General features: G+C 41.1%; 1 protein-coding gene across 1 annotated transcript in view; it reads right to left on the bottom strand.

The window, feature by feature from the left end:
• Positions 1 to 235: 235 nt before the first annotated feature.
• The window catches only part of fam171a1 (family with sequence similarity 171 member A1), a 25,695-nt gene continuing 5,487 nt past the window's right edge, over positions 236 to 20,443 (bottom strand). The window contains exons 2-9 of the mRNA XM_044117229.1: positions 16,716 to 16,943; positions 16,035 to 16,127; positions 11,414 to 11,572; positions 10,682 to 10,858; positions 5,554 to 5,670; positions 5,340 to 5,454; positions 4,613 to 4,730; positions 236 to 3,364 (exon numbers count right to left, since the gene is read on the bottom strand). Of these exons, the coding sequence (XP_043973164.1) occupies positions 1,829 to 3,364; positions 4,613 to 4,730; positions 5,340 to 5,454; positions 5,554 to 5,670; positions 10,682 to 10,858; positions 11,414 to 11,572; positions 16,035 to 16,127; positions 16,716 to 16,943 (2,543 nt within the window). The 3' untranslated portion in view covers positions 236 to 1,828. The remainder of the gene's footprint in view (positions 3,365 to 4,612; positions 4,731 to 5,339; positions 5,455 to 5,553; positions 5,671 to 10,681; positions 10,859 to 11,413; positions 11,573 to 16,034; positions 16,128 to 16,715; positions 16,944 to 20,443) is intronic.

The following is a 20,443-nucleotide window of genomic DNA, read 5'->3' as shown; positions in this document are numbered from 1 at the left end:
CGCAATGCATGCTTCCCTTCACAAGGGAAAGAGAGAGCGCTGAGGTAGAGGAGGAAAGCTAAAGGCAAAGCAAAGGTACAAATAAATAAAGTTGCAGAATCAGGTTGTTCAAAGGCACTTGGATTATGTGTGTAAGGAGAAAGAAAAAAAAAAAAAGCCAAAAGGCAGCAGAGTTAGTTGGCAAAATATTACACAGCATTTGTTTCAGCTCCAACAGTAAGCCAGGTAAGAAGAAAAAGCCCTTAATATGTTATAAGAAAGAAAAAAACTGCCCATTTTCAGGTAAAATACTTCATGTTGGCATTTAAAATCATAAAGGTTAACGTTTACAAAACAAAAAAGAAGCATCTGAAGCAGACGTATAAAAGTGATGCATAGCCTTAAAAACAAAAATATGCAAATCAGTGGTTCAGCAAATATAAAACAACCTTCATAAGATCAACTTCACAATTATAAAGAGTGAAACTACGTGTTTTGTAGTGGTGATTTAACGTTACCAGCAAACTGGTGTCACATTATCTGATTCGGCTAAGGAGCATGTAGTCATTTAATCTGATCAGACAGAAAAGGCGACGTGAACAACCGTCATACTGAAAACCATCTAAACCAAAAGGTTCACATGTTCGTATCGAGGCTGAGGCTGCAGTAGGACTCAAAGCAGAGTCTACAGACTGCTGTTAAGCTGTACAGCTACATGTCCTGTAGTGCACATGTGCTCCAAAGCCATTAAAACCAGTCACCGTGGTTTAACTGGGGTTTTACTCTCACTTTAAATGGGTACTTCCTGGGATTTTGCCAATATGGCTCAAGAAAAAAAACGGCTGCTACGATCAAGTCATCAATTATTTCCGCCACAGTCCATTTACACCTACAAGGCTCCTTATATATATATATATATAAAAAAAAGGCATATATTTGTTGTGCATAAAATCTCCCAATATCTCGGCTCCACAGTCTGTCTGTCAGCCGCTCAGTGGTCGTCTGGTAGATGTTCCTAGAGGGACCTGAATTGTTCAGTTCTGGACTTAGAAGAGATCCCAGTGCTGAAATGTGTTCTCAGTGCTTTCATAAGAGCAAAAGGTGTGAATTTAAACGCATTTTTCCTTCATGGTCTTATTGAAGCAGTCGAGGAGCACCGGCAGTGGGGAGGTTTACATTTTTGCTTGTTGATAAAACGGTTTCATGTTCGTTTTCTTGCATTTTTCACCCTGTTCAGGATGATTGCATATAAATTCTCTATGTAAAATCATCATAGTGTAAAATGCAAAGAAATCACAAGTTCATCTTCAAAAACCAGCATGTTTTTAGTGTAAAAACCTCCCTTTTATGAGCATTAACTACAGGTCTACCTTAACAAATTAGAATATCATTAAGTTTATTTCAGCACACATTACGCTGAGTGGCATATTTCAAGTATTTGTTTGAGAATTTGATTGATAATGGCTTACAGTAAACGAAAACCACAAATTCAGCTTCTCAGACTAGTAAAACATAATGTTTAATAATAAAATGTAATAGTATGGCTCATAATATATTGGAGGCAGCTAAATTGTTCCAATAATCATAAAAAATTTTGTAGAAATGAACACTTTAAATATAAAATAATGAATTTCTACAAGTATTAAACAATATTCTAATTTATTGAGATGCACCTGCAATGAGTTTAAAGTGAATTTTAAAACTGGGTTATTATACTGAAGTCACTTTGCATAAAGATTTGGACACAGAGAAGCTTTCAGAAATGATTTTAGCAAAATTATGGCTTGTGATTATATCATGTGGACAGACTAGAAAAATGTAAACCTCTCCCTTGACCAGCCTCTGCGACTCATTTAAGGTTGAAGGCCAGCAGGGGGCGCTCCTCCCTTCTCTGCCAGGGGCTTTTCTTCTCCTCTCCATCCTCATGTGCTGCATCATCATCTGGGGAGACAGACAGCAGCGCGTGATCAGTCCTGAAAGTCATTTCCTCCGGCGTGGGCAGAGGAGGAGGAGACGCCGGGGAAACCGATGGCGGTTCCTCTAGTATTTGGACATCCTCGGCTGTTTTCCCCTCCACAAGCCCTGATAACTGGTTCTCTCCCTTGCGCTCAGCTTTGTCTGCCAGGGTGGGTCCTGTTTTCCCGCCCTCAGCCTCTGGGCTGCGTTTCTCCTCAACGCCGCCTCCCCCCTCCAGATCATCCACATACACCAGCTGGGTGTAAGCTGTGGCAGTCTTTCTCTCGGAGGCCCTCTCTTCCCGCTCTGCGTCGCCCCCCCTGCGCCCCGCTCTGGGCTCATTCAGGTCCACACCAGAGTCCAGACTGGCGTCGTTGCCATGCCTACCACTGCTGTCATAATCTTGCTGATCTCCTGAGCTCTGCGAACTGTTTTGACAGCCCGCCCGCTGGAGGTCGATGTAGGAGTGGCGGATGTGAGCGTTGGAGCGTCCGTCCAAAGACACAAACCAAGCCCTGGGGTGAGGCAGAGGTTTTCCTCCTCTCAGCTCCATTAAAGTCTTTTCAGCCAACAAGGTATCCTCTTTGTTTATTTCAACAAGAGCAGTTTCCCCAAGAGCAGTGGGGATAGACAGAGACTCCGACAGGCCCAGAGCCTCTGACTTGCCCTGCTTGTTGGGGTCTGGGGCGCTGTTGGATGGGCTGGGCCCCAGAGGCTGCTGGGAATGGGAGGCATTGAGCTCAGCCTGGATGGTTTCCAAGTCACTTTGCTGGTCGGTCTGCAACAGGAGGGCCTGACCAGACAGCGGGTGTTCACCAGGGAGGCGCATGTAATGTGCGGGGATCACCAGTGTGGGGCGCACTCTGGAGTAGCCCTCTCCCGCACTCAGCAGGTCCACCGAGCCGCAGCAGAGCAGCTGGCCCGGTCGGGCGAGCAGCTGAGGGTTGGGGCGCTCCAGGTGGTCTACAGAACGGGACAGCAGGTGGTCGGGCGCCCTGCACTCCCCTCCCTCCCCCCTGCAGGGGGAGTGAGGCGGAGAAGACGGAGAGATGCAGTCAATAATGCCAACGCTGCTCAGCTGGGTAGCAGACACCTGGCCGTGATTGGACGACGAGAGCGCATCTGAAATCTGGTTGCTGGACGAGCAGACGGAGGTGTACGACTGACGGTAGCCCCTCTCCGTCCCGCAAGACAGCGCCGTCTTCAGCTGGAACGTCTCTGCAGACTGCCGGTAGTCCCTGCTGCGAGGCGTCAGGTTGCAGAGGGACGAGCCGTGGTGGCTGTTGTTGCCGAGAGAGCAGCGGCTGTGTTTGCTGAGGTGGATCAGACTCTGCTGGCGCTGGGTGTTTTGGGACTCGTACGCAGAAGGCTTCAACATTGGCGTGGTCATGTCAGGCTCGGTTGCTGTGGAAACAAGCTCCAGCTGCACCTAAACAAAATAACATTTGGTCAGATAAATTGTATTAGACCCAGAAAGTGTTGAGTTCAGCTATAACGCACCGGTCTAAGAAAATAAGATGTTATTTCTTTAGCAGGATCATTGGATACAACTTTTTAGTTCAAGGATCTTAAGCATGTTCAAAATATAACAACATTTTATGTTTTTAAACATCTTTATTACACACACCCTCTACACCTGACTGGTCAGAGAAAGTTACAATAAAATCTCCAATAAATGTTCTCGCAAAGCTTTCTGGACTTTAGCAAACAGGAACTGGAATGTAAGCTGGTTTTAGGTTGAGAACTAAAACCTGGATGGTTTCAGACTGCACAGGTTTTGGTGATCTACATTCTGTCGCTCTTGCTCGTCTTTGATTCCTCAAACTCAGAGAGGAGGTGCTACGCTGTCAGAGTGAATCCTTTCTGAAAAGCTTGCAGGATCTGCAGGGTCTGACTCAGTGAGGAGGCCGTCACAGCTGTTGATTTCAATTCCACTTACTGCTTTACTCTCCACAATCTAAATCTGGGGACAGACTTTCACAGTCTTCACTTTTTTTGTAGAGACATGAGGTTCACACTGGAAGTTCAGCAGATTATTGCTTAAAGAAAGCATTTTTTTATCTTTCTGTTTATATATAGTAGTTTAAATGTTGGCTGCATGTTAATAACCTTTCACTATTTAGGTCAAAGAGGTCACGGTGAAATTTGTTTACGTAGCGCGTTTCCAAAAGCACAGGCTGCACAAAGTGCTCTACAAGGGAAAAAACAACCAAAATGCTAAAAGGCATCAAAAGGTAAAAGAATCAAATCAAAGAGTTTAAAAAGTTTCACATTTTAGTCTTAAATATCTGAGTGTCTCTCTTGTTTTAATTTTCAGCACTATGTTTAGAATCGATTAGTTTATAGCTTGTATTATGTGTACCGTTTTGCATTTATGATAATGTCATACATTCACTTAAGACAAAATTAATGCAAGTATATAAAAATAATTAAATAAAAATCACCTCATTGCTTTTGTAGTGGCTCTATATTATTGGCTTTCAGTGATCGATTCACACTAACAAACTACAACGAGATTCAACTAAAAAAAACAAACTTGTGCTGCTGACTGACAGAAACTACTGCAAACCTTCACTGACTGGGAGGTGGTGGTAACATTTAGTCAAAAAAAAACTTTGACATGTGAAAAGCAGAAGAGTTTGTTTTCTTTATGAAATGAATAATTAAGTAGACAGACCTCATTGCTGATGAGGTTCATGTGGGACATGGAGGTTGCCTGATCCTTCTTCGTGCCGTCAAGACCAGCTGACAGAGTGAACTTGCAATGAGACCCTCGAGGCTTCAAACAGCGGCGTCTGTTCAACACAGACACACGAGTTAGTCGTCTAACTTGTGTTATTTTTATATGCTGTTGCATATAGAAACAACAACAAAACACATAATTTTCCCATCATTAATACTGAGCAACCCCGATTTCTACAGTTGACCTGAAAACCCAGAGTCCAAAAGAACGTAAATTTTATTTCTAATGCTACTGGAGTGTAGCATTAGAAATTACAGTAACAGCTACGCTGCTTTAAATTAATGCTCTTCAAACTGTCAGGGGGAGCTACTTTAGTGCATCTTTAGTGTACAAAGGAGCGCTACCGCAGATCCTTCCTCTAATTCTTTTCTTTTAAGTATGTCATTTCTAATCACTACACAGCATTTTTCAAATCATGTCTTAAATTTCCCCTTGCTGCACAATCTCTTATTCTTATTTTTTTGCTTTTGTATTTTTATTTTTGCGTGTATCTGCATTTTCTCACCCAGGAAACCCAATTATAATCCCAAATAGCTTTGCATTAGGTCTGATGAAGGTATTTTTAAATGACTGACTTTCAGAGTCCTTGACAAAGGCACAAAAGCAACCTCTAGTGAATCAGTAAGATATTTTGTTGTAAAAAGTTGATTATTATACATACCGGCAGTAGTACAAGAGCAGGCCCAGCAGGGACAGCAGAATGAAAGCCATGCCTCCAAGTATGGCCAACAGGAACATGGTATGGTAAGAGCTGATGTCCCTTGCCATTATTGGACCTGCAAAAAAAAAGAACTTTACTGACTAAAACGACAAAGAAACAGCTCCTAAAAACAGAACAAATAAACTTCACTTCTAATTTTTGTCTAATTTCTTACCTGAGTTCAGAGGAGACATGGCGGCCACCCAATACCCGAGCTGGGGAGCGAGGTAGGTCAGAGTAAGCTGGTTCCCCACCTTCTGTACCTGACCCGAACTGCTCTTGATCCAGGCACCTAAAGAGGCAAAACCATACTGATTAAAATCCAACTTGGCCAAAAGTTACAGAGTCTCAAAGAAAAATTCAGAAGAACGTGACAAAGTGAAAACTGGATGATCCAGACTAAATCCCCATCCGACTCTTCCTCATTAGATAAAGACAATGGAGCACTATTGTAATCTTGTGCATGAAATATTATCAATCCAACATAAGAAGTAGTATACAGTAGTTAGAGCGCCACAATTTTCAACTTTGCATAAATAGTTTTAAATGGAGAATGATTTAACTTTGAATAAGAACATACCGATCTTGTGGACAAAAATAAAAATCCCCAATTTGTCGTCTTATATTTTTCCCCCTCCCCTCATTTTATCTTGTTCTTTCACAATATGGCGACATGTAAAGAATAGGTAATATACTAATTACTAATGCTCTGTTAGGTTGTTGTGTAACAAAGAACAGGAGTGTATGCTACCCTGAAAAAGACCAAATTTGGTCACTACGCCTTGGTCAATATTACTTTTCTTTGAACAGTGGTGTAAAATGAAAACATTTTTACTCTGTCCATAAAGTGACTTTGATAACAAGCCAGATGAATTGTTTCAAAACCAAAACAGAATACCTCAGGCATAACAGCTGCTCTCTTAGAGTACCCAAGTTAAACTACAACAAGCATTTTATTTGTACGGTTAGAGGATATTTGACTAAAAGCTAGAAAAGTTAAACTTTTGAATCGGAAAGGATGCAATATCCAAACCCACCACAAGGAGGCAGCTTGAAAATACCAGCAGAGAGCCACAAAAAGGAAATCACTAAACACAGCAGCAGTTTGAGCAATGTCATTACAATAAAACCACAACAAACCCAAAGGCACTGATTGATTGGCTTACAGGGAATGTGCACTTAGAGGAAACATTCAATGGAGACTTTACACTTCTCTGTTTTAGAGACAAATGGATATTTACACAAACAAACGGGAAATATTCAGGAATTTGCACGGACAATTAAAAAAGGGAAACGTCAAAGGTAGGTGGGGTAGATTTAAAGAGCTAAAAATATAAATACAATAGAGGTCAGAGGGTAAAAAACATGGCAGCCAGAGGAAACAACAGTGGACAGACAGGAGGAATGGAATGAGAGATAAGAGAAATGAAAGACAGGATGAAAGAAATGAGAGCAGCTGTGTGACTCAGCTCCTCTCACTGTGTTCAGGCCTGCTCGGATCCACTGAGGTCCTGTCTGAACCGTTTCCACTAGGGACTCCTCTCAGAGAGCGGCTGACCCGTTTAATAGTGACATTTAATGACTCTGTTCCCACGCTTCCACACAATGCAACGCAGGAAAAGTAAAACAGCGACTTCTAAAGCTTTGCAAACATTTAGGAAGCGCACAACCCTTTCACTCGTCCATGCAAAGTCAACACAGCCGGCTATCGTTAGTAGCAGGCTCATCTCAGGGAGCTGCTCTGATTTGCATCCGACTCCCACCTCAAGATGAAGGTGCGTCTGTTTGCAGACCGCAGACGCAGCAGGCGAACTCGATCTGTTTGTATATGACATCATTTAGCTCCACGCCAGCTTGCCATCCAACAAAGCAGCAGCTCGTCCGTTACACAAGACAAACAGGTTTCTGTGTGTCGTCAATGTGGAAATTTCATAAACAAAACCACTTTCATTGTATCCCGGCTTTTATCAGACCCCAAAAGCACTAAGGGATTTCAATGTTTCCTCATTGTTGGATGGTTATCATGGCTACATAACTCCAAATATGTATTTTAGACAGCCATGTGTCCAGAGAAGAGTCTCATTCAGAACTGAGGGCTCTGTTGTCGCTCAGTTGGTGAGTTGCTAAGGAACGAGGGGTGTAGCCTGGAGAAGGGTCTGGGCTCCTGTTGTGTAAATATACACCAATACAGGCTGTGTTTCTGTCCTCTTTAGGTCCCATCAGACTATTATCAGTAAACTCTGGATGTGGATACCTTGAGCCCTTTAAAGACTTGGGTTTAAAGCCTTTAAACAAGGTCTGTCAAATCCTGAGATCATTTTCCACCATGTCTGAAGGTATAGCTGGACGATATGGCTGAAAAACCTTCCACAACATAAGCATTTCATATCAGTTGATGTCGATGAGTATTGCAAATTTTTGATTAGATTTCTGTTTTAAACTAGAGGCATTACCTTTCCTGTTTTATCCACAGTTTTTATTCCTAGCCGCTGTTTTTTATTTTTAAGTAGCTCTGAGGCACGGAGGCGAAACCTGAAACTGCTGCTGCGCAAGTTACTCAACAAATTGTTGCTAGGCAACTAAAAGAAAGTGAGTTAGTTGATGCTTCCATCCTTGCTTAACTGTGAGAGGCCTCAAGCCTGTTTTCCCTGTTAATATGAATATGCACTGGAAGGCCCCCGATGCCACTCAAAAGTATTCATATCCCTGGGAATGTTTCACATTTTGTCATGCTACAACCAGAAACTTTACTGTATTTTCTGTATGCTATTATTCAACACAAACTAATTGTGAAAGATGGTTTTCAAAGTTTTTTACAAATTAAAATGTGCAAATATTTGCGTTCAGGGTGATGTGCACTGTGCTCCCACCACACACACCATTTTGCATGTAGGCAAAAAAAGTTACACGTCCCGTCATCTGACCAGAACTCATCTAAGAAGTCATGATAAATTATAGACAAGATTTCTTCCAACAATACTTTTCTTTTTGTCAGTCTGTCCATTTAGGTGGTCAGTCGTGTCTTGGTGGGTTTACTCTTTCCATTTTCAGATGGTGAAATGAAAAGAGCTGTGTGAGGTTCTTAAAGATTGAAACACTGTTTTAAAACCTAAATCTGCTTTAAACTCAACCTCAACTTTTTCTTTGACTTCTAGTGTTTCACGTTTCTGTCTGTAAAATTAAAAAAATAAATAAAGGATGCCTAATTTTTAGCTTGTAGTTTTTCAGTAAAAATAAATAATGGCTATAGAGCGTATTCTACTATGGTTTATTTTATGCACAAAGAGCCTCAATATGGCCGAAACATAAATAGATTATACAAACAGCTACATTGTTTTTTTCAAATAATAGAATAAGTTATACAGGGAAACAAACTATGCAAAACAGAAAGGAGTGTGTGTATGCAAACCAAATCCCATGTAAATGCAAATCACGTTTGTTGTATTATAAACAAGATCAGACAATACATTAGTCATTGCAGGAGTAAGAGGATAAATGTCATTTACTGCCAGCTTCTGCAGCTTATATGTTGACATAAACGTTATGATTTCCACTCAGCTACCACTACCAAACTGTTTCAGCTCTGGATAAAACATTGCAGCCCATCCAATTTCACCAAGAAAAAAAATGTCCTGAAAACCTTTTTTCTGCACTGGAAGAGCAAAAATACGACAAAGACATAGAAGAAGTCAGGAAACGTGAGCCTAATGTGGCTGCAGAGGAATGTTTAATAGCGCAGGCTTGTGCAACTCCACTTATGATCGCTTCATTGTGTTTCAGAGCCAACTGTCCGAGAGGAACTGGGTGTGTCCCACAGTGGGACGTTTGATAAACACAGATTTCTGGAAAAACATCAGAAGGTATGTCGAGGCTTTAAGCGTTCATAAACCAACGCTGCAAAAGTCTTTGCTATTGTTTAGTTTGAGATTTAACAGAGCCGGGGGAGATTATGCATTCATGGGCCAAACTTGTGATGTCTAACACTACTTTGATTTGCAGATTAATGGGTCTGGTCATTGAATCACTTCATGAATCAAGTTATTCATTACTGACTCTGACCTGAGTGGCTGCACATGGTTTGTAAAAATTTGCATACTGTGGTATTTTAGTTAGTGATTTACCTTTATGTGAAGATTCAAATAATCACATGAAGCAACCTTGACCTTTGACTTTTTCGTCTTCGAAGTGACTCTGCTTACCAGAACATTTAAGATGAATCCCGTTTCACCAATAGCCCGTCACTCGTCACCCATTACCCGACGTTTTGAAGAGGTAGCGAGTCCCAAATGTTTTTATTTAGCATAGGGGGAGAGCTAAGGGAAATGGTTTAAAAAATGACTTTTTGGTACTTGCAAATGTAAATATTTTCTCAGTTAACATGTTTGAATGGCACAGTAATCCCTGTAATGTATAACTTCCAACACTGTTTATGGTTTCCCCACTGTTGTACCATAAAGGATATTTCTGTTCTATTAAACTCCTTTATCCTCTCATCTCAACTTTGTTTGTTTGATTTTTCTTAAATTTGTTGTGACTTTATGGAGATTTTAAAGTACAAATAGACAAGCTTGTGTATTTAAAGTTGTGTGAGATGCCATTTCTGTATTTTTGATCTTAGACAAGTCTTCCAGCTTTCAGAAACTTCTCCTGAGTTTGAATTATTTGAATAAATAACTTGTTCCCGAATCCAAAGAGAAAAGCCTTCCTGAGATCCAAACCTGGTGTAAACGAGCACCACTGCTGTTTAAGTGACCTCAACTTAAATCCTGCGTCTTCGTCTCTGAGCCAAAGTCGCAGCCGAAAACAGACGCTCTCCCTAAACGTCCTGAGCGAACGCTGGCAGATTCGCTGGCGGTCTCTTATCATTTCCTGCGGTTCCATTTTTCTCAGCGCTCGTGATTCGAACGGACATAAATAAAAATAGATCTTTTGGTCATAAAACCCTTTATTGTTTTAATCAACCTGATTATTACAGAAAAAAAGCTTCAGATCCATACAAACCATAAAGTTAGAAATAGTACGTTTTATAATTACCTATTTGCTGAGCTTGTTGTCTTTTATATTCTTCTGTGATACACAATCGTTGATCAACATTAGTTGTGGTAGATAATACATATTAAAACACAAATAAATTTCAGAGTGTAATTGTTAAAAGGGTGAAATAAATAAACTTGAAAAGCCTCGAAACTTTTGATTTTGACAACTAGTGAAATTAGTTATGCACATTAAATTCAAAAACATATTTAATGACTTAATGTCACATGTTCCTCTCTGCTCAGTGTTTGAAACTCATTCCTACTTACCTAAACGAGGGTCAAATCTCCAAGCAGGGATGTGATCATTCTCCCTCAAGTTGCTGTCTGCCGGCAGAGGAACGGAGAACGTGATTGGTCCGTTCACCTGCAGCTCCGCTCCATCGCTGGCCAATAGGTGTACAGAGATGGCTGCTACTGGAGTCAGCTCAAACTTCTTCTCTGTGCCTGCGAGAGCGCAAGAGAGACAAATGCAGCAACATGGAAAGTAAGTGAGGGGAAGGTAACAGTGCAGGAGGAGGGGTGGAGACAGGAGCAAACAGCGAGGTTGTTACAAAGAAAACCAAACAACTTAGATAAAGGAGAGCCATTGAGCCGGACAGGAAAGGAAGCGAGGGAAAACAGGAAGGAAGGAAACAGAGTGGAAAGAAACCTGGATACATGAAGATGTTGAGTGTCACAAAGCAAGAACATGCCAGCAGGAAACACATCTGATATCTGGAGAGTTGCTCAAGCTTAAGGAGAAACGGGGATGTACAAAATTATTAAAAACACATATCAAGACGTGGATAAAACTCCCTGAAAGCATGCGGCCATGGGGCTTGTGTTAGAACAGAGAGCACACAAAGGGCTTATTGTGTTTCAGTAGATGAGACAGAAAGGCCACCAGAGGTAGTGACTCACTCAACTCCCTCACTGCAGCTTTACATTCCTCTCAGCTGTGGCTTGTTTTAAAAACGCCCCTTTACCTACTTTGTGCTGGCGCTGTAGTCTGACCCTCACCTGTGCTGTTGCTGCCCAGAACCTGCAGATGGGGAAAGTGCTGGATGCGTGACGGCGAGCTCGCCACAGTAAGCAGAGCAGTCAAGTTGGCGAAGGACGTGTCGGCAGGAAGACTCAGAGCTCTGCGCAGGAAATGGATGCTGGGCTGGCCTCTTAATCCTTAGAGAACAGCAGACGGGTCATAGAACTATTTATTCAAATCAAATAAGGCAAATATTTTAAAGCACGCCAAAACACTGATGATTGAGACACTTCCCACAACCAAATTAACGGTTTCAATTTGTGCTTTCCTGCTAATATTAACAACATGAACTAAATTTGGTGGCTGGATTCTGATGATTTCCAGCCTAACCAGAAGTAAAGTTAAAATGCATCACGTTCCAGCACCATGTTACTCGCTACCAGGTCGCCTGCACACTCTTCAGTGTGGACGCCCTTACTGAAGGAGAAGTGTCTAAGTTAGTCGCTTTCTGTATCAGTAAGGACAACAGGAAGAATGCAGTGATTACAGCTATAAATCAGTTGTTTTGTTTTATGTTTGTAAATCCCTGATTCACAGCAACAGATAAACGATGTTATCATCAGTTCAGGGTTGTTTGCATTCACTGATTAGAAGAAAGATTAGATTTTTAGGCTACAACCAACTGTAAAATCAGCTGATTCCAGCTCTACTCCCTTAGACATCAAATGTCATTCTGTTGTGGACATATTCTGCACAAATATAGCATAAAACAAAAAGAAATGGCTAAAATTACTCTAACCCTTTTAATTTAACTTTCTGTTTCACCATGTCTCTTGAAAGCCAAAGAATGTGTAATTCAAAACAGTAACTTTAGTATATTTTTTCTTTGCAAAAATCATTTTGAGATGTTTTGTAGGATTTGCTTTATTGTGTATACGGTTCACGTTGACCTGAATGACTAATAATCAGTTCTTCTTTAGCACTTTGACAGCTCCTCAGGACATAATTTTATTTGCATTAAACGTGTTACTTCAAAAAGATACTTGGAAATGTTATTTGCACTTTAAACAACAACTATGTTAGAATGCTGGGGGGTTTTTTTTGGAAGGTTATGTGCAGCAATTTCAACATTTTTGTAAGACTATAATAAGGCAAAAATAAAGCCTAAAAAATCTCACAACTTTGACCATGATGTTTTGAAAAAAGGGCCAGAAGATCAGTAATTATAGGCATTTACAACAAAAAAACAAAACAAAAAAAAACAAACACTGCAACATTCTGGAGGGACTGACTAAAGATGAGCTAGATGTTGCTTTGAAGCTATAATAAAAGCTGATATAAAAACAACTAATAAAACTCAAGAGTTCCTATGGTTTGATTTATTTCTAAAAAACGAAAAAGAAGCATTATGATTGAGGTTTTGAGAAATAAACCCCACTCGAATCCCTCCTGGAACGGCCGTGGAGGAAGACGTGTGCAGGAAGTAAAAGATCAGGGGGTTTTCAACATATTTCTGCAGAACGCATTAGATTTTCCATCTGATTAGCAAAAAGCTTGCTTTTCAAGTTCTGGGCCTGTAATGAGTTTTTGCCCACGGAGACAGACTAGCTCACAGATTTGTGCTTCCTTGGTTTATGGTCCAGATGTGCCCACTGTGCGTTTATATACAACAACTGGGACATGGTCCGACATCCAAAGCAATACCAGAAGACGCAGGAGCTGCAAAAAAACATTTTTGCCACATGCTGATGATGCTGCAAGGCATTCATGAAATAGTTAAACCAGCTACAACTCTCCTTTTACTTTTAAACTTACTTTTCTTAAATAGATTAGATAGTTTGTTGCTTTTTCTTAAATTAAAACAATGAACAATTTCAAAAATTATTCTCATGAACACAGACATCTTATCCTCCAGCTCTAAAATAAACATTTGCTGAACCAACTTCTGCAGCCAATAAGACATTCACAACCCTGCTACAATAATATTTGCTAAAAAGAACGCTGCACTTTAAGACCAATTCCCAGAGACTAACAAAATGCTTGTGCGTTGGTGCGTTGGCTAAGTTCGCTGGCAGTGATTAGAGCAGCTCTAAAGTTTAGCTGAGTGTGTCCTTTAATAGAGCTTTTACGGATTAATATTGAGCACTATTATGAATTAGAGGAGAGTAAGAAAGCAAAAACACAGTGTACATTTTCAATAATAGTTAACAGTAAAAAAAAGAACTTTGAGATTTTATTACTTTGCAGATTTTCAATGAAGAAAATCCAAAATCGGAGTAAAGAGAGTAAAGGGAAATTTAGTCACTCTAAACCTAAAAGCACTGCAATAAATACATGCATGTTTTTTTCTCACCGATGTTTGTTTCCGCACGTTTTACAAAGCATTTTTACTTTTCCCATCCTTGCCTAATGCATCTTTATAAATCCAGTCATCAATCAGGCTTAATGGAAGTAACTGGGGATCGAGGCTGTAAAGATAATGCACAGGTCAACCTTTTCTCTCAACCATTCTGACGCCTCCTTCTGACAATTCCCCGCAAAATAAAAACAGCTCCTATTTAAGTTCTCATACTTGCTGCCTTTCATGTACTTATCCCATGCTTATCCATACATTACATATTTAATACAATAAAAAGAGAGCATGTAGCCAGACTCAGCAAGGTGATGTCATTGTGGCCTGTGTTGAGAGCACATTCCTGAGCAGTGAGGCAGGCCCAGCAGCTCCCCGACTCCACTCTTTTTTTTCTGGTGCTGTGTGATTTCTGGAGCCTGCAGAATTAAGTCCACCTTCATGTTCCTTTCTAAAACTTGCTCTGAACATTCACGTTTTGACGTCATTTCCTTTTTGTGAGGCTGCTTTTTTTGCAAAACGGAGCAATCCCTTCACTGATCTGTGTGTTCACTTCAACTTTCCTTTTTCCCTCCACTTTTTCTCCTCTCATCTGTTCCTCCTTCTGTTGGACAATCTCTGCCCATCCCCCTTTCTAGCATTCACCCCCCCCCATCCTCCCAAACTGCTCCACCCAGCACCCCATAACCCAGAACACTGTATTCTCCCTCTCCCCTTTTATTATGTTTATTTGGTGCCACGTGCCAAGGTTTATTATCCCCAAGGTGCTCCTGCAGCAACACAAAACGCGGTGAAACAAAGTGTTGGAAACTGCACTCCGCCACGTGCTCAGCCTGATGCTTTCAGGAGGTTCTCACATTAATGGGGTCTGCTGATTATTATTTTTAACTCTTTGTCAAACACAGAAAGGATGAATTACACCCCCGCTGGTCACAAATACACAAAAGAGCCAGCAAACAAAGAAAGTGAATTAATTCACATGACTAAGACGGCCCTGTCTAATCCATTTTGTCCTGAACAAAAAAGCTAAACTACAAAGACACAATTGTGAATCATTTTCCGCAGATTGGATTTCTTCTTCTACTATCATTTAATGTACACATATGACTCAAGGTTTTCTATTGAAAGCCATTTTCTGTAGTCATTCTTTCATGTTTAATCTGCTGAAATTCTAAAATTTATCATCAGTAGAAAATGTTCAATGTTATTTATTATCTGACACAGACGTCTGATGGCGTCAAAGGCTGATTTTTGGGTCGCACAGCTATTTTATGGCAGCCTAAAGTGTGCAATGAATAACAGGGGAGTGGGAAAATCAAAATACCACAATTTGCTGGATTATCAAAGACCTGGGAGCAGATTAAGTTTAAGGACCTTTTGCAGTTTAATTGCAGGATGAGCCCCTCTTCAAGCTGCCTCTGGTAGGTCATAAATCGACCACTCCAGCTCCATCTGGCCACATTTAACAATGATGTGTGCAAACAAAATTATGCCAGCTTGCAGAACCAGCTGAGAACAGCAGAACTGTTGCTGCTGCAGCTCGCCGCATCGAACCACATCTTACTCAGTGGCACAGAGTCGCACCGGCGGCCATTTTCTTATGGAAAAAAAAAAAAAGAGAAACAAACAAATTCTACTAATTTTATTTTCAATTAAATACATTATGTTCTTGTATGAACTAATTTCTGTTTTGGAGAGGATGTTTCACATTGAACAGAAACAGGCTGTCTTCTCTATAAATCATTATCTAATGCAAACCTGGCTGCTGTATGACAGCAGTCTTCACTTTTACAAATCTATCATACTTCAAAACAGACAGAGGTTGAAAGATCAAACAGGCTTCCTGTCCTCTGATTGTGTCTTTGCTGATTTGTCTAAATATACTCAAGAATGGACATCCTGTTGCTGCCATTTGGTGCAAAAGTACCAAGTGGCAGAGAGGGAAAATAAGCCGTCTGAATAATTAGTAGATAAAACAACAAACATGGATTCCTTTTGAGCCGCGTTTCACATTCTTACTTTATTTCTACAGAAAACTATTGGCTCTGAATCTTCTCTCAGTAACAACTTCCTCACCAAGAGGTTTGGCTCTCTGGTAGCAAACCTCTTGACATGGTGACTGAAAAGATCAGCTAGTTTCTGGCTAGCCGGGCAATCTGAAAATTGACTACCTGAAACTTTGGTGAACAACCAAATTCTGGGAGATTCTCTAAAACCTGAGTGTGAGGATTTCTGACAGCATTTTCAGGTCTACAAACATGTATAACAAGCCTTCACCAGCTTAAAACCACGTAAAATCACTTATTTACCTTGTAGACTTGACTTAATCTCCACAACATCGTCATACACCATCAGGGAAGCGGCTCTTTCTGGAAGCAGGTCCAGACTGATGGAGGAAAACACTAGAAAAGAAACAAATCACTCAAATTCACTGCCTGATTAACATTCAACCTGAGCAATGTACTGATCGTTATCAGACATTACAACTCATTAATGTTGCATTCTACATATTTAATAGCCCAACTTTCATCCTGTGTCCAGCGCAGGGCTGAAACCTGACCCAGCAAACTCTGGCTCTTTCCTCTTCCTTCCTCCTTTTCACTCCTTCATTGTTCAGGGCTGGTAAGCGTGATAATCCAATTGGCTGCCGTTCTGTTGCCTCATAATAACCTTCCCCAAATAAACCCCCCTGCAGCCCCACACACACACACACACGCACACACACACGCCTACAGGCTCTTGGGATACATTTTGACGGCGTGTGTGTGTGTGTGCGTTACTGAAAAGGAGGCTTAGGAAGGCCCCTTGCTGGGTTTTGGCATCTAATATAATAAATTAGTAATGAAGCACTCCTCTCATCATAAGCCTCACACACATGCAGTGTCTATTTTATCCACAAACTGGTGTAAGGGACTTTAATGTACAGATAATAGAAAGAAACATTCTCATTGGAAAGTGCTTTTGCTTCATAATATTTCACAAACACCTACCCGGCAATTTGGAGGGAGTCCAGGGAACAGAGTTTGGCACATATCCCTGTCTGGTTGCGGTGACAACGAGCGGCGTCCCAAGGCGGTAAGGGAAGCGCAAATACGTGTTGCCATCAGCTGACGAGGTTTCTGTGGCTACAGAAGTGTGATTGGCGAAGAGCTGTATGGTTGCTCCGAGCAGGGGCTGCTGAGTGCTGGCGTCACTCAGATGGACCTTCAGAGTCACTTCTGTGGACACAACAGCAAACAATCCAGTCAGAGCGCAGCACTTACAAGCTAAACCAAAGTGAAAATTGAGTGCTATCCGGGTGAAAAAACACAGAGGTGTTATAATTACAGTCATCTAAAATACCATCGTCTCATTATCTGGGTTTAGGTTCTGTGCCAGACGTTTGGCCTCTAATCCACATCCCAGAAAATGAGAGCCGTCTGACCATTTTCTGGGCCTGAGCCAATGGCACTTCCCCTCCAACACAATGGGCCATTTCCCTCTGTCAAAGAAGCCTTGGACCAGATGGAAAAACAGCTGCCTTTATAAACAACTCTAATGGAAGTATGGGATAAAACTTGCTACATCTCCATAGTGGTACCAGTAATATAGGTATATAAATAGATGTTTTTCTAAACTCTGCCGAGCAGCAATGCAACATGGAGGGCTGATTGCCTCACATGTGGCTCCCATGGAGAGTCGTAAAAGAGTCGAGCTGATTTAGATGTTTAACTGGTAAGTCAGAGCATAAAAACCTCCTGCAACTGCTTTTGATTAGCACCAACAGATCAATATTTCAGCTTTCCAACGTTTGAGTGTTGTGTGAATAGAGTGAATAATTTCACTTTTTGGATGACTGCGTGTTTGTTGACTGCCAGAAAATTTAACAAACCTTTTTTGGCTGTTGGCCGGGAATCTAAGCAACAACAACAACAACAAATGGAGAGCAAAAAAGAAAAGTACCAAATTATTTTCACTTCCCTTTAAGAACTTAATGAACTGTTGTTTTTAAATGGTAATGAACAAAAAAAAGAGGAAGACGCAAGAAAGAGGGCTGCACAGTGGTGCAGTTGGTAGAGCTGTTGCCTTGCAGCAGGAAGGTCCTGGGTTCGATTCCCGGCACGGGGTCTTTCTGCATGGAGTTTGCATGTTCTCCCTGTGCATGCGTGTTCTCTCCGGGTTCTCCGGCTTCCTCCCACAGTCCAAAAACATGACTGTCAGATTAATTGGTTTCTCTAAATTCTCCCTAGGTGTGAGTGTGTGTGTGAGTGGTTGTTTGTCCTGTGTGTCTCTGTGTTGCCCTGCGACAGACTGGCGACCTGTCCAGGGTGAACCCCGCCTCTCGCCCAGAACGTAGCTGGAGATTGGCACCAGCAACCCTCCTGACCCCATTAGTGACAAGGGGTGTATAGAAAATGGATGGATGGACGCAAGAAAGAAGCATTACAAATAAAAACATTAAAAATGTATTAATTTCTAGAAGTAATAATGTACTATCACTTCTATTGGTGTTTTATACTTTAAACTGGATTATGTGTCAATAAAGAGCCACTTCATTAATCACCATATTTGGTCACATTTCAACCACAACATTTAATGTATTTTAATGGGACTATATGTACTTAAAAAACACAAAGTAGGGAAAAACATGATGCATGGTTTTCACCTTTTTGCACAAATCTGAAAATTGTGGTGTTCAGCCCCATTCACTCTCATACCTCTTCCAAATCTAAGTGTAGTTAATTGTCTTCATTAATCAGCTAATTAGTAATTTAATACGAGAACAGTCCTCAACACAAATCCAGCTGTTCTTTGAGGTTTGCTAGAAAATATTAGAGAACAAACAGCATCATGAAGACCAACGTTTTTTTAAAGAAAGGTTGGGTCAAAAAGAAACACGCCAAGTTTTGAACATCCAACAGAGCGTAAATCTATCAACTGTAAACTAGAGCTGCACAATGTATCGAATCACGACTGTCATCAAGCATTTGGAGAAGATTGCTGGGAGGCAAAATGTGGTTGACTGGTACCGCTCCAGTGACAAGCGTTTGATCGGTGGACTGGGTTTTCACTACTCCTGATGTCAAGCCCAGATGTGAATTTTTGTGACAAGCATGGCAAGGTTCATGAAAGCAGAGATGACGTCACAACAAACGTAAAAAATGTGAGTTTTTTTATGAGACAGATCATCCCGACCACATTAAAAAGCAACAATATTGGAGCTGAATATCTTTTTTAGGATGATGCAGTCCTACCGGGAGCTTTCTAAAACATGGCGGTCCACATAGACCAACAGGAGAAGAAGTTTTGGTAACTCTGGAGTAACTAAGTTGGGAAAATCTGTTGACATCCATGAGTTGTCATTTACAGACAGCGTGTGTGGAGAAAACAGAGACCGTACATTACTCTGAATACACCATCCAAAACTGATGGCGAAACTTAAAGACAGAAACCCAAAACATAAAACCAGAGCTACTTTGGTTGAAAGTATAATCCTTTGACAGTTAAAGTCCAGATCTAAATTCTTTTACGACTCTATGGCTAGACTTTAAAATTGATTTCCAGATGCTCTTCATCCAATCTGACTAAGCTTGAGCTATTTTGGGATCAAATAACAGGAAGAAATTTCCATGTGTAGATGTACAAAGCAGGTAGAGACATTCCCCAAAAGACTTCAGTAGCCGTTGTTGTAATTGGAGCAAATAAATGGTCCTACAAAACACTAACTTTACAAGTATATTTTTGACATAAAGTATGAGGTTGAACCTTCAAATATCTTTTAATTTAATTTATCTGGAAATGCAAAAAAGTTTTAAGGGGCCGAATTAAACAATGGTTCAGGTTCGCTTTAAAATAACCCTTAGGTCAGAATGAGTTATTTCTTACAGCAAAACGAGGACAACATAATGACGGTGAGTTGGACTTTTATTTTGCCTTTTATCCTCAATCTCTGCTTGCTCCGTTCATACAACAGAGCCAAAGGTGGTTTGGTTTAAAAATACTCAACTCAAATATTCGAATCACATGTTGAAACCAAACATCCATTTTATCCTCACAGCCCAGAGGTACGACAAAAGCAATCTCAGTAGAAAAACACTATATTTTTCACAAACACACAAAGCCACAGTTCTCCAGTTTTGGTTACATGACAAGAAGGACCCAGTCGGACCCAGTCTGACCCAGTCTGACCCAGTCTGACCCAGTCTGACCTCTCACTTACAGCTAAAAGGTTCTCCACCTCTCTGTCTTCACTAAACCGTGTTCACTCCCCAGAGCTCTCTGAAGCTGGATTTTGTCATAACTCCCTCTTGAAGCCCCACCCTCATCGACACACACACACACACCTATCCTGGACTAGACATGTTACCCACCCCCCACTCAGGGATCCTCTGGTCACTCTGTCGACATGGAGAGGAGAGTTCAGCCACAGTGCAGGCTCCACCTAACAATAGCTCCTCTGCCGGAGATAAATGGGTGGAAGGTAACTGGTGCTTAGTGTGAGCCCAGATTTGGCAGAACAGCGTGTCAATCTCACGCTGAACAGATGATTATCCTCCAGAGTGAAGATCTGCTTCAAGTCTTTACCTCATTCTCCTTTATTGTACCACTACCACTCTAATGCAAGCCTGGATTTCTTCCCCCCTCAACAAGAAAGTCTTCACTGCCTTTTATGACCTCACGTCCTGTCCCACTCCCACCGATATGCTGCTAGGGGTACCAGCTGTGTTCACTTAAAAAA

This window comes from Gambusia affinis, linkage group LG05 (genome assembly GCF_019740435.1).
Source record: "Gambusia affinis linkage group LG05, SWU_Gaff_1.0, whole genome shotgun sequence".
Classification (NCBI taxonomy): domain Eukaryota; kingdom Metazoa; phylum Chordata; class Actinopteri; order Cyprinodontiformes; family Poeciliidae; genus Gambusia; species Gambusia affinis.
This window is presented reverse-complemented; position numbering and strand designations above follow the sequence as displayed.